Below are 15,020 nucleotides of genomic sequence, written 5' to 3'. Positions count from 1 at the left end.
GCATCCTGTCCTTGCCGGCGTGGTCGTGGGAGGAGGAGGATTACTTTCACCTCTTCCACTGTTAGATTCCCGTTGTGCTGTGACATCACCCTTATACGCTGTGTAAAGCATACTTTTTAATTTATTTTGCAAATGCTGCATCCTTTCCTACTTGTTGTAATTTGGTAACATTTTAGCCACTTTCTGCTTATACCGGGGGTCTAGTAGCGTGGACACCCAGTACAGATCATTCTCCTTCAGCCTTTTTATACGAGGGTCCCTCAACAGGCACGACAGCATGAAAGACCCCATTTGCACAAGGTTGGATGCCGAGCTACTCCTCCTCAGTGATCTCAATGAAGGTATGTTCTTCCCCCCAGCCACATACAACACCACGGGTACCAGATAGGTGACAATGAGCACCCTGGGATGCCTGTTGTGGTTGGTCTTCCTCCTCCTCCTCAAAGCCACATTCCTCCTCTGACTCCTCTTCCTCACAATCCTCTTCCAGCGTTGCCGCAGGTCCAGCAAGCGATGCTGATAAGACTGTTTCTGGTGGTGATGGTGACCACAACTCTTCCTCTTCACGCTCATCTACGGCCTGATCTAGCACTCTTCGCAGGGCACGCTTCAGGAAGAAAACAAATGGTATGATGTAGCTGATGGTGCCTTCGGTGCGATGGACTAGGTTTGTCACCTCCTCAAAAGGACGCATGAGCCTAGAGGCATTGCGCATGAGCGTCCAGTAACGTGGCAAAAAAATTCCCAGCTCCCCAGAGGCTGTCCTAGCACCCCGGTCATACAAATATTCATTAACGGCTTTTTCTTGTTGGAGCAGGCGGTCGAACATTAGGAGTGCTGAATTCCAACGTGTCGGGCTGTCGCAAATCAAGCGCCTCACTGGCATGTTGTTTCGCCGCTGGATATCTGCAAAGTGCGCCATGGCCGTGTAGGAACACCTGAAATGGCCACACACCTTCCTGGCCTGCTTCAGGACGTCCTGTAAGCCTGTGTACTTATGCACAAAGCGTTGTACGATCAGATTACACACATGTGCCATGCACGGCACATGTGTCAACTTGCCCAACTTCAATGCCGCCAACAAATTTGTTCCGTTGTCACAAACCACTTTGCCGATATCCAGTTGCTGCGGAGTCAGCCACTTTTCCACCTGGGCGGACAGGAGTGCTTGTCCGGTGTGACTCTCTGCTTTCAAGCAAGTCAAACCCAAGACGGCGTAACACTGCCGTATCCGGGATGTGGTAAAGTACCTGGGGAGCTGGGGGGGTGCCGTTGATGTGGAGCAAGACGCAGCAGCAGAAGAGGACTCAGCCGAGGAGCTTATGGAAGAGGATGGAGTAGGAGGAGTAGAGGAGGTGGCAGCAGGCCTGCCTGCAAGTCGTGGCGGTGTCATCAACTCCTCTGCAGAGCCACGCATTCCATGCTTGGCAGCTGTCAGCAGGTTTACCCAATGCGCAGTGTAGGTGATATACCTGCCCTGACCATGCTTTGCAGACCAGGTATCAGTGGTCAGATGGACCCTTGCCCCAACACTGTGTGCCAGACATGCCATTACTTCCTTTTGCACAATCAAGTACAGGTTGGGGATTGCCTTTTGTGCAAAGAAATTTCGTCCGGGTACCTTCCACTGCGGTATCCCAATAGCCACACATTTTTTGAATGCCTCAGACTCCACCAGCTTGTATGGTAAAAGCTGGCGGGCTAATAGTTCAGACAAGCCAGCTGTCAGACGCTGGGCAAGGGGGTGACTTTCTGACATTGGCTTCTTACGCTCAAACATGTCCTTGACAGACACCTGACTGTGGGCAGATGAGCGGGAACTGCTCAAGGCGAGAGACGGAGTGGCGGATGGTTGAGAGGGGGCAAGGAGGACAGCAGTGGTTGACGTGGCTGAAGATGCTGGACCAGGAGGAGGATGGCGGCTTTGAGTTTGTGTGCTGCTTGTACTCATGTGTTGATTCCATAGGCGTTTGTGATGTGCTATCATGTGCCTACGCAAAGCAGTTGTACCTAGGTGGGTGTTGGACTTCCCACGACTCAGTTTCATTATGCACAGGTTGCAAATGGCATCGCTGTTGTCAGAGGCAGACACACAAAAAATGCCACACTGCTGAGCTCTGCAATGACGGCATTCTGGTGGTGGACACAGCATGCGTTGATTGGCGTGCTGTCTGGCTGACCCCGGGTGCCGATGAATGCTGTCTGACTGTGCCACTAGCTCCTTGCGACGACCTCCCCCTGCTTCCAACTCGTTTCCTCCTCCTCCTCTCTGTCTCCCCATCTGAACTTTCGCCCTGCTCTTCTTCTTGCCGAGCGGGCACCCACGTGACATCCATGGACGCATCGTCATCATCAACCACTTCACTTGTATCTGACAACTCAGCAAAGGAAGCAGCAGCGGGTACAACATCATCATCATCACACCGTACGTCCATGTGTGTAATGCTGCCTGCCTGAGACATATCCCTGTTATCTACATCCTCTGGCAATAATGGTTGCGCATCACTCATTTCTTCAAACGGATGTGTAAACAACTCCTCTGACATACCAAGTGAAGCGGCTGTGGTGCTAGTGTTGGTGGTGGCGGCAGGCGGGTGAGTGGTATCTTGAGAGGTGCCCGAAGCTAAGCTGGAGGAGGATGGTGCGTCAAGGTTCCGAGCGGAAGCTGTAGAAGATTGGGTGTCCTGTGTTAGCCAGTCAACTATGTCCTCAGAACTTTTCAAGTTCAGGGTACGTGGCCTCTGAAAACTGGGCATTATTCTAGGGCAAAGGGGAATCACAGCAACACGACCACGATGGCCCCAACGGGGTGGCCTGCCTCTGCCTGTCATTTTCTTTTTGGATTAGTGGTACTATGCGTGCAAGCTACTGTGCGACCAGATATGAGTGGCACTGTGCAGTGGCAGAGGTTGGCAGAGTACACGCTGTAGGCCTAACATACCCGCTTGAAGACAAGTAACTGCTATTCAATCTATAACAGTGAAAAAAGTTTTTTGTTTTTAAATGCACGCTATTGTGACACCAGATATGAGTGGCAATGTGCACTGGCAGAGGTTGGCAGAGTACACGCTGTTGGCCTGACACACAGACGCTTGCAGACAACTAACTGCTATTCAATCTAGAACAGTGAAAACTTTTTTGTTTTTAAATGCACGCTATTGTGACACCAGATATGAGTGGCAATGTGCACTGGCAGAGGTTGGCAGAGTACACGCTGTTGGCCTGACACACAGACGCTTGCAGAAAACTAACTGCTATTCAATCTATACAGTGAAAAAATAGTTTGTGGGTTTTTAAATGCATGCTATTGTGCCACCAGATATGAGTGGCACTGTGCACACTGGCAGAGTATACGCTGTTGGCCTGACACACAGACGCTTGCAGACAACTAACTGCTAATTAATCTATTACAGTGAAAAAAAGTTTTTGTTTTTAAATGCAAGCTATTGTGACACCAGATATGAGTGGTGGCACTAGGCAAGTGGGCACAGTATCCACTGTGAGCATGACACACAGACGCTTGCAGACAACTAACTGCTATTCAATCTATTACAGTGAAAAAAAAGTTTGTGAATTTTTAAATGCACGCTATTGTGCCACCAGATATGAGTGGCACTGTGCACACTGGCAGAGTACACCCTGTTGGCCTGACACACAGACGCTTGCAGACAACTAACTGCTAATTAATCTATTACAGTGAAAACATTTTTTTTGTTTTTAAATGCAAGCTATTGTGACACCAGATATGAGTGGTAGCACTGGGCAAGTGGGCACAGTATCCACTGTGAGCCTGACACAGAAGCTGGCAGGCAACTGCAATTAGATTACACAAAAAAAAAAAAAGCAGACTGATGTTCTAGCCCTAAAAAGGGCTTTTTGGGGTGCTGTCCTTATAGCAGAGACAGATGAGTCCTTATGGACTGTAGTGGACACTGAATACACTAGCCTAGCTATACATTTCCCTATCAAATGAGCAGCAGCTACACTTTCCCGCCTCTATCTAAGAATGCAGCTTCAGAATGAATCTAAAATGGATGCTGTACAGGAGGTGGGAGGGTCTAGAAGGGAGGGTCTGCTGCTGATTGGCTGGAATGTGTCTGCTGACTGTGAGGCACAGGGTCAAAGTTTAGTCAATGATGACGAATAGGGGGCGGATCGAACCGCGCATGTGTTCGCCCACCGTGGCGAATGCGAACACGCTATGTTCGCCGGGAACTATTAGTCAGCGAACAGTTCGGTGCATCACTAGTGTCAAGGTGTGTGTATATGTGTGTGTCAGTGTGTGTATCTGTATTTACAAAAACAGAAAAAAACTAGAAAAAAAAACAACCACACTCCAAACACGTGAAGATCCGGGGGCTGAACTGGAACAAGGGCCAGCACCAGCCCCAGGGAGTAGATATCAGCGGTAAAAAGAGGCTCCAGGCACTCCAAGTATCTTCGATTTTATTTATTTGGATAAGTGAGACACAGAACCTTTCGATCCCTGAAAGGGTTTTTGTCAAGCTTTATCAAGTGTGTATCTGTGTCTGTGTGTGTATGTGCTAGTGTGTATCTGTGTGTCAGTGTAGCTGTCAGTGTGTATGTATGTGTCAGTGTATCTGTCAGTGTGTGTGTGTGCATGTGCCAATGTGTGTATCATTGTGCCAGTGTGTGTGTGTGTATGTATGTGTATCTGTTTGTTAGTGTTTTTGTCAGTGTGTGTATTTGTGTGTTACTATGTGCCGGTGTGTATCGGTGTTTGTATGTGCCGGTGTGTGTATCTGTGTGTCAGTGTGTATGTATCACACTGACATAGTGTCAGATGCACACACTGGTACATAGTGGCACTCAGATACATACACTGACAACAAAAACTAACACACAGATACATACACACACCTTGGCACACAGATACACACACACACCAGCACAAAGAAACACAGATACACAATGTCACATACACACAGATATACACTACTTGACACACAGATACACACACACAGTGGTAGATACACATACACACACAGATACACACACCTTGCCACACAGATACATACACACATACACACTGTGTGTCAAGGTTTGTGTATCTTTGTACCAGTGTGTGTATCTGTGTGCCTGTGTGTGTATGTGTCAGTGTGTATCTGTCAGTGTGTGTATCTGCGTGCTAGTGTGTATCTGTGTGTCAAGTTGTGTATGTCTGTATGTATGTGCCAGTGTGTCTTTCTTTGTATGTTCCAGTTTGTGTCTCTGTGTCAAGGTGTGTGTATCTGTGTGTGTATCTGTGTCAAGGTGTGTGTATGTGCTAGTGTGTGTGTATCTGTATTTCAAGGTGTGTGTATCTGTGTCTGTGTTTGTGTGTATATGACTGCGTCTCCATGTGTTTCTGTTTGGTAATGTATAAGTATGTATGTGGAAATACATGTACAGACATCCCAGCAATCAAAGACCAACACAACTCCTGCAATCAAAGACACTCCTGCAAACACAAACATGACATAAAAAGACACCCTTGAACTCTAACTCCAAAATTATATACAAACACTCAAACACCAATACTACACACAAATTTAAATCCGCATTTAAAATTCAACACTACATCCAAATACACCTCTGCACGCAAATGCTAACATTCCATACAAAATTACATACAAACACCAACTCTACACACAAAAACACACCTGATCCAGGGGCGGAACCGCTTACCCTAACATGTACTCTGAGCTGTCGGACGACCTGTCCCCTCGAGGAGGAGATGGAGGAAATACCCACCACATGTCCCTACTGACTCCAGACACATCTCCGGTGACCATTGCAGTTTTGAAGGAACTACTGGCAGACTTCCAGAGAAATATGCTCACTGACATTAGAGATACCCTACCTTCTGCAGCTATTAATGCTGGCTCTTCTTCACTCGAAGTAGGCAAAAGCAGTGAGCCTGGATGGTCATTTCCCAGTACCAAAATCACCAAGAGCTCCTGCTCAGGTACCACGAGACCTAGTGGTTCAATTTCAACAAATCAGAGACAAGGCTGCGTTGATGGCTGCAGTGAAGGGAAGTACGCCCTACAACTTTGAGACAATGTCTCTGACTTTCTACACTGATATCACATGCAGCACGTTGGCATGGAGGCGCACCATTCAACCATTTACCTCCCTGCTCCAGAAAAATTTCATCAGGTAACGCTGGAACATATTCCGCATCAGGTACTCCGAGAGGGAGACAAGCACATAGTCGCAGATCTGCGAGAGGCAACAGTACTTTTACCAGTTTTGGGACTTTCTCAGGAGTTTATGCCACAACCCGGGCCACTTGTCCCAGTGAAAGCACAGCAGAGATGGAACCCGGACACAGCGACAGAGTTTGTCCTGCGACAACCCTCTAAGGCCGCATATGCTGCGATCACAACCTGAATAGCCATGTGGATAATGTTTAGTTAAAAAAAGTTTATGTTTTACAGTTTTTATGTTTGACTCACGCAATGTTTAGTACTTATTACACCTCGGACGGCCTAACGGCCAACTAAACCCCTCCCCCTGCCTACTAGACATCCCTAGCCGATACTCCTTAAGGCTACAGTTCACTAGGCGTAAATTTCCTCACCACTTGTCACAGGATGGTGTAGGTGAAGGTGCACTGGGCAAGCCCAGTGCAAACTCCCTATGACTGGCAGCTACTGACGACCCGGACAAGCCAAAGTCAGAAGACAGCAAGAGAAACTTCTCGATACCTACGACATTTCTCATACACAATTTTCCCTTAAGGGGGGCGCCACTCCACTTTTGGTAACATTCTTACTTCTGGCGCAGCCTTACCCCCACTGAGCACACAGCATCTTATACTCTTAATGGCCTTAACCCGCACTGGCTCTCTACACTATTCCTTGGAACCAAACCTTGACCAACATACTGAGATAATCGAGCTGCATATAAGGCCAGACACATGACTGATTACGTAGTTCATTTTTTCAGGTTAATTTTTCAGGACACTGCACTTAGATGTCTATGATTTTGTCGAAATATTGATACCTGACATGTGTTCTTTGTACTTGCTTTATCGCACATGAGTTGCGCAAAAATAAGGAATTAGAAAAAAAAGTACTGCAATCTGTTTACTATCTGTAGAAATTAGCGTGTGTATGTATAGTAAAAAAACAACATATTTGCCAAAAAATAGTTCTCTGCTAATTTAAAGGTTTACGCAACGGTGCAAAATCTCTTTTTGTTTTTTTTGGGGGGGGAGGTGGGTCTATTATGTTGATACACTATGTCAAAGGGTTCCATGGGAAAAATTTATTGGGAACCCCTATGTTACGGTTACCTCCAGGCTAGCTGGAAGCTCGACCTCTTGGATATCCTGGTTCCCGAATGTGGAGAGAGAGAAGAGCCGCTCTTGTCAGCATACCACGATAATCCTGCAAATGTGAAACAATCCCACGAGCTATGGTACAGCTAGGATACACTCTTCCCTACAAAACGAGTCGAGGCTGCGATTTGAGGGTCAAAACAAACTGGCTTTAATGACACCCAGGCATGGCAATTTATGCAAGTCCATAGGTCCAGGGACAACCCCCTCTGGACCTGATGGGATACAGGACAATACAATATTTTAACCAATAGCATTACACTGTATCTTTTAAAAAAGGTACCCGCCCAACTTGGAGATAATGGGTTCCAACGGTTATACTAACCCAATTATCTCCAATGGCATAGAAACGCCACGTTTTATACCCACATGAAAAAAAGCATAAAAATACATAACTTTAACGTCTTAATATTAACATGGCCCATTCTACCTGTCTTCAGATAGCTCGGATCTGAGCGCACAAGATATGCGAATTGCGCTCAGATCTCACGAACGGTGTATGATAATTCTAAATTACAAAGTCTGTTTGTCGGCTTTTCCACGAATGGAGAAGACAACCAGCATCCGAGCGGTATTCGTGCAAACCCTTGGCCGATTCTAGTTCCATAGTTTTTAGGCTTGGGTTCTGCTGGGTATTTATGAATATCAATCAAAGAATACCTCCTTTTACAGAGGAATGTGTGCAACAGAATATCCTTAAAACAAATGCAGTGGTTTGTAAGCGGCTCAATACACTTATGTGGAAATATCCTCTATTCCACGAAACAAAATTGGTAGTTATGGTGCGGTGTAAGTGACAAAAAACTTATACCAGCAAGTGGAGCGCTTTAACATAGATAGCTTACCAAATGGTCTCTCATTCAGTCACAAAGCGTACGGTACATGTTAAGAAATATAGAAAATACAATATAGTGCAGACGGTTTGGAATGGTAGTGCAATTGTAATAGAAATTATGGTGGTGATGTCTAGATGAATGCAACACTCACATTTGGAGGAGCCTGTATGTAAGAACACTGGCTCCGTATTTCAGCCTATGTGCTTGTTTAGGGGTAGCACCGCCCGTCTCCTTCGAAATAGGGTGTTTCTCAAAGACAAAAAGTGGAGAAAGCGGACCAATGTGTAGAAGGTGTTTAAAACCATAAATATTTGAGAATAAATGGTGTGCTCACCTGGGTATTTAACAACCTCAAAACATGGCCGCCGCCTCGTGTTCGGTATACGAACGGGGCCCACTGTGAAAGAGGTACTGAATCTGCGGTTAACCGCAAGAACCACATGTTAATTGAGGCCACACGCCAGTATGCAGGTAGCCGTTGTTCGGTAGTCTTTTGTCGGTTTAACACGTACTCCATTCGGTTAATTGTATACGAACGGGGCCACCCTGGAGGCAGTCAATTAGGCTGCGGTTAACCGCAAACCATAGCTTCCCGGAGGTTAATTATGGGCACACTCCGCTCGTAGGGAGGTCGACCGTTTGTCAAGTCTTTCGGTTGTTCCAAGTTTGACTGGGGTTAAGTGACGGCACATGCCTAGGGCTGGGTGGTCGGTTGTTCGTATGTACGAATGAGTAACCATGCTCATTCGTTTAACGGGGTTAAAAACATCCAGACGGAAATAACAAAGAAACAGTATCCATTGCGGTGAACTAAAGTGATAGTCTTTTAGCAGTCAGAGAGGCTTTCGTAACACCCTACCCTAACTAAAGCTATAAATTAGTAACAATGTTATTTTTTAAAGAGGGAGTAAACATTTACAGTTACATTTTTTTTATTGAATGCAAAGAGAAAATAAGACATCTAGGATGACTAGAAAGCATACCTTAACCCCTTAAATAGATACTATAGTGCCAGGAATACAAAGCTGTATTCCTGGCATTATAACTCCCTCTGCCTCCCTTCTCCCTCCCTTCTCCCTTGAGCCCCATCCCTGACATGGTGAATAAAAACCCATTTATTTACTTACCTGACCCCAACGTCGTTGTCCCTCGGCGCTAGGTTGTAGATGAACGGGTACTAATGCGCATGCAAGGGAAGTGCTGCACACGCATTAGGCCTCCCCCATAGGAAAGCATTAAATCAATGCTTTCCTATGGGGAAATAGCTCATTATAGATGTCCTCGTGCAGAGCTTGAGGACGTACAGCATCAGTTAATGGACCAAAATTTTGTTAACATCAAGGAAGCGCCTCTAGTGGCTGTCTAATAGACAGCCACTGGATTCAGACTAAGTGCTGCAATGTAAACATTGCAGTTTCTCTGGAACTGCAATGTTTTACATTGCAGCATTAAGTGCAATAGGGGCACTGAACCCAGACCACTTCAATGAGATAAAGTGGTCTGGGTGCCTATAGTGTCCCTTTAAGGACAGCAGCAATTGTCCAAGTTCTAACCAAAAGAAAAATTAGAATTAGCGCTGTGTCTACTGGCTGTTTCCAACAGAACAAGGAGATTCCCCTGTAACAGTGAAATTCCAGCATATTTTCCCAGCCGATTTCACTGATTAGTGTTGGGCCGTTGGCAAAACCCAGCACCGATCACCGTCAGTATGGAGGCATGCAGCGTTACCCCATCAGGGTCGGTTCAGACACTGGGAGTCTCCCTTGAGCACCTACCAGCTGAGAATTACTGCGGCTGAGTGCAAACTGCTCAGCCATGGTGTTCTCGATGGAGTTGCATAAAGCTCAGTCAGTCAGTCTGAGGCCAATAAATGTGGCCCCCCTTTGACAGATTAATCAATAGATACTTGGGTGTCCCTGGAACATTTAAATGCTGATTTAAAAGGCTGTATAATCTGGTTACTTTTAGCACTGCATACAGCTCATTGGTCAGTCTAGGAGATGGAAGCCCCGGGTGCCAATTGATCCCTGAGTCTCCCTGGTTTGAGCAGGGATTTAGCCCCATTCACACCATGTTGCAGTTACAGGCAGTGCTACATGTGCTGCTCCATTTCCCACATTACCCTCAGTTACTTTTTTAGTCACTAATAATCCCTGTCACTACTAACTGACATGGAAGTCCTTCAGCATGTGAACTTTGAAGATCTAATAAATACCTCTTATCTGGATGGTTTAGCAAACACCCACTAGTGATCCTATCTCCTTGCTGCTCACAAAGCCATACTTACACAGTTGCACCCCAAACTTCATTTCCAAGATGAGTTCAACTTAGCAAACAGAGCCACCTACAGGAACATTGAGTATAAGCTGCAGAGCTCACATGGTGCTTCCACCTCTCTCAATCATGTACTACTCTTTTGCTCTCTGCACTTATGGAAACGAATAGGATATAAGCATGCCCTGACCACATCTTATATAAGAATGCAACATGTTTTCTAAAATCCTTCCTTCCCAAATTCCCTTAACCCCTTCGTATATTACTGTTTGGACAACTAGAGGAATCTGCAGAATAACGATACACATCAGTCTTGTCAACAGTTAAGATGATCTTATTACCGAAGTTCCACTATCTAATTAGGACACTGCAAATCCACCTACCGAAAGCATATCTAGACAAACTGCAGAAGCTCTTTACTGGCTTTATATGGGCCCATCATAAAGTCAGAGTGGTGACCAGGGTTCTATGCAAACATCCGGCGAAGGAGGGCTTGGGTTTGCCCGATGTCCGACTATACGATAGGGCAGCCATCCTTGTCACTGTGGTTCAGACACATGTAATGACCGCCACACCACAATGGGTATGGAATCCTCTTGGATATGTCCTAGAGGCCTAAATACCCACACAAAGACCAGGAAATCCAGATATGCCACAAACCACAGCATTGCTTCTTAAAACATGAGACACGGCTAGAACAATTATGGGATACACACAAAACTGTGCACGAGCCACCCCTCTGTACAGTATACACATGCCAACCTTACCTTTGACTACCACCCCTGGATAAAACAAGGATGCACCCATGTGGGCCACATATATGAGCAGGACAAGTTGCTAGAATTCCCAGTATTACAAACTAGGTATAGCCTGCCAACTAGCACACTATTCCAATACCTCCAATTGAAATCTCTGTTGTTTGACTCCAAAGACCAGGCAACGACACCTACTATTAAGACCATGGAACAAGCGTGCACTTCGGCACAACAGCCGAAAAATCTACTTTCACTTATATATAATATGCTGAACAACTCCACTAGGTACACTCCAGAACACTTCATGTTGGCATGGCAGGAAGATATAGGCAAACAGTTCATGGAAACACAAGGAGAAAAGGCCTTTTTGGCACACAAGAACAGAACGCATTGCAGATGGTGCATGGTGCCTGACAGGCTGGCGAGCATATATCCCAACACTTCCAATAAGTGCTGGATGTGTCTATCAGTGAAGGGCACGATGTACCACATTTGGTGGACGTGTTCAAAAATAATACCATACTGGAGGGAGGTGGAGGAGGAGGCATACAAAGCCATAGGTAGGGAAATAACACTCAGACCGGAATGTGGCCTCCTCTTCATGACGCTCAAAGAATATAATAGAACTGATTCCAGACAGTTGTACCATATACTGGTTGCAGCCAATACACTTATATCAAGGTCATGCAAACAGACTGGCCCACCTGGCAGGGTAGCCCCAATATGACAAATATCTCTGAATTTAGAGTACGAAACAAAGGTTACAAACAACTCTCCACAAATAAATTCGCCATTGAAGCCCAAATTCAGTGGGAGTCTAGCCACAAAGGGGATAGGTAAACGGGGAGGGGAAGAAGGGAAGGGAAAAAAAATAACAATCTAGGACCAAAGAAGGCTCTTGGAGAGATTCACTACACACTGGCCATACTGGCTTTGGCAACTGACAGGGATAGCATGAAACTCTCACACATACCCACATGTATATAATTTTATTGTTAACTGTTAACGTTTGACCATTCTCGAGATCACCACAATGTTAACGCAGCCTTAACTCCCCCAATAGACATCTCATGACCCGTGCTCATTCGCTTACCAAGAACCCAGGAGACACAGGCCACACCAACTGGTAAAAGTCTACCATAGGCCAGAATGCCAGAAGCAGCAAGAGAGATAAGATTTAGACAGAGACAGGACATAGGCCACATAAACAAACAACAGACAAGTGGGGATTTCTGCACATATGTAGAAACCCGGTGCTCTGCCACCAGACCGGGAACAAGAAAGGAGGCATGGGAGGTAGACTGCACTTGGGTCAAAGACACTCTCAGCCAATGAGCTAGTTTTGCACTGTAACTGCACAGATCAAAGCTTTCTATTAGCTTACAGGAGCTAAGCGCTATAGTAAAGTTCTAACTTATTTCCTGAGAGCATCAGCTGATTGAGCCAATGAGCAAAACCCTGCACTGCTAGGCTTAGCTCAGTGACGAGAGCTTACGGCTCTAATTGAGCAGTAATAGAGGCAGTGGTAAGAAGTCAAAAAGTCTAAAATGATACCACTATGGTGCGATAATCCATACAGCGCGATGTAGTGGTTGTGGTCCTTGGAGTGGTCCTTTAAGATCACCACTACGTTAAAGTATTCCAGTATTGGCGTTTCTAACATAATTACGTGGGCGATAAATATGCCACTAACTAAATTACCTACATTCATTATTGTTTTTTGTTTCAGTTTTGCAGGTGAGCAATGCAGCCTAATGCAGACCTGTGGCAATACATGCATGGATCCATCTTTTTTTTAATGTCCATATATAACATACACGAGAAGTAAAATTTGTGCTTTATTTAAGTACATTAATTATCCAATAGTTACCTTGTGCTTGGATTTTTTACAAAGCCAGTGTTGACAAATACAGGACAGAGACATGTAGTCTTTATTCCAGGTTTCTTTATTGCAGAGAGTTCTGCGGTAAGTGACTTGTGATACCCAACTGCTGCGAATTTAGTGGCACTAAAAGTGAGAATAAAAATGTTTGTTTTTTTAAATGGGAGAACATTTTTACGGTTTACTTTAACTATCACATTTTTAGCAGGCATGGTTTTTTGTCTTAAACTTTTATTCCAAAGTTCAACCCTGTTTATACATTCCGTTAATAATTAATTAAACGTGCATTTACTGAAAATGAAATAAGCATTATACTTGTGACTGAATGTCTTGTTTTAATGTTTTCCTAGGCATTTCATTAATCTTTTAATAATTCCACTTGAGACAATAAGTGGTTTAAATATTTTATTTGCTTTAATATTTCAGTCAAAACATATTTTCTCATAGAAGTCAATACAACAGAACATTTAATGGTGACCTTATTACCATACTCTATGGCAACTCTGTGGATAAAAAATAATGGTTAACCTGTAGTAGCCATGACCGAGGAAAGTAGGAGAACTCTGTATCTATTGAGTGCATTGCAGAACTGCAGCATGCAATGTCCCATAAAGTCAAGATGCAGATGGAAAAGTACCTAATGTAAATGGGCATTAAGCCACCAAATGAATAATAGTATTATGTTCAGATGGCATTTTTGGGAACCTACATATTCTTACCTCTCAACATTAGAAGGTAGGTACTTGACAAAGGGGAGAAGGTCTAAGTGGGTGAGCAGAGTGTGAAAAGGGGAAGGTCTGGTCAGAAATGGGTCTAACTGCAGCTCTCACTAGTCATGCTGACAGGCATGTATGGCGAGTCCTAGTCCGTACTGTCCATGCTCAGAGCACTTCTGAAGAATTGTGTCCATAGGCTCTTATAATGCTACTCATATTGTTTATTGAGGCCAAATTTAATCTGGGGACACTAGGGAACAAAAGCAGGATGGTGTAACAGCACCCAAAACCAGGAATAGGACGGATCTATGGGGCATGTCAGTGACACCACTTGTGTCAATGCTGATGTCCAATGGGCTGTCTCACCTGGAAAAGGGCCATACTAACAAGGGGCACCTCAGCCTGGAGTGACTTACAGCCTACCACGTGGGCCCCATTGAGGGCAGACTGTGCACAGAGCATCACTGAAGGGCTCTCTGTATGGTCCTGTTGTCCTGATACAATTCAGCACAGCACAAAAGTGTAATGAAGCACTCACGTTGCACTTGCTGGGGATAGATTCCTTGTTTCGGGAATCTATTAAGGCGGGACAGGATACCACATATGAGATAAAGAAAGGCAGCAGCTCCTAAAGGGATATAAAGTACAAAGGGAGGGAACAATTATACACTGTCTGGTGAAAAAAAAAGTTGACACCAAAAAAAAAGGACACACTCTAAAATTTTGTTGGACCGCCTTTAGCTTTGATTACGGCATGCATTCGCTGTGGCATTGTTTCGAAGCTTGTGCAATGTCACTAGATTTATTTCTGTCCAGTGTTGCATTAATTTTTCACCAAGATCTTGTATTGATGATGGGAGAGTCGGACCACTGTGCAAAGTCTTCTCTAGCACATTCCAAAGATTCTCAATGGGGTTAAGGTCTGGACTCTGTGGTGGCCAATCCATGTAAGAAAATGATGTCTCATGCTCCTTGAACCACTCTCTCACAATTTGAGCCCGATGAATCCTGGCACTGTTATCTTGGAATATGCCCATACCATCAGGGAAGAAAAAAATCCATTGATGGAATAACCTGGTCATTCAGTATATTCAGGTAATCAGCTGACCTCATTCTTTGGGCACATAATGTTGCTGAACCTAGACCTGACCAGCTGCAGCAACTTGTCATAGCACTGCCCCCACAGGCTTGTACAGTATGCACTAGGCA

The 15,020-nt window shown here is 45.0% G+C and overlaps 1 protein-coding gene across 1 annotated transcript in view; it reads right to left on the bottom strand.

Annotated features, from left to right (window-relative positions):
• LOC134565703 (17-beta-hydroxysteroid dehydrogenase 13-like) overlaps positions 1-15,020 on the bottom strand; it is a 72,263-nt gene that overhangs the window by 19,351 nt on the left and 37,892 nt on the right. Inside the window, exon 5 of the mRNA XM_063425342.1 lies at positions 13,084-13,221. Coding sequence (XP_063281412.1) covers positions 13,084-13,221 — 138 coding nt within the window. The remainder of the gene's footprint in view (positions 1-13,083; positions 13,222-15,020) is intronic.

This window comes from Pelobates fuscus, chromosome 6 (assembly GCF_036172605.1).
Source record: "Pelobates fuscus isolate aPelFus1 chromosome 6, aPelFus1.pri, whole genome shotgun sequence".
NCBI classification, from domain to species: Eukaryota; Metazoa; Chordata; class Amphibia; order Anura; family Pelobatidae; genus Pelobates; species Pelobates fuscus.
This window is presented reverse-complemented; position numbering and strand designations above follow the sequence as displayed.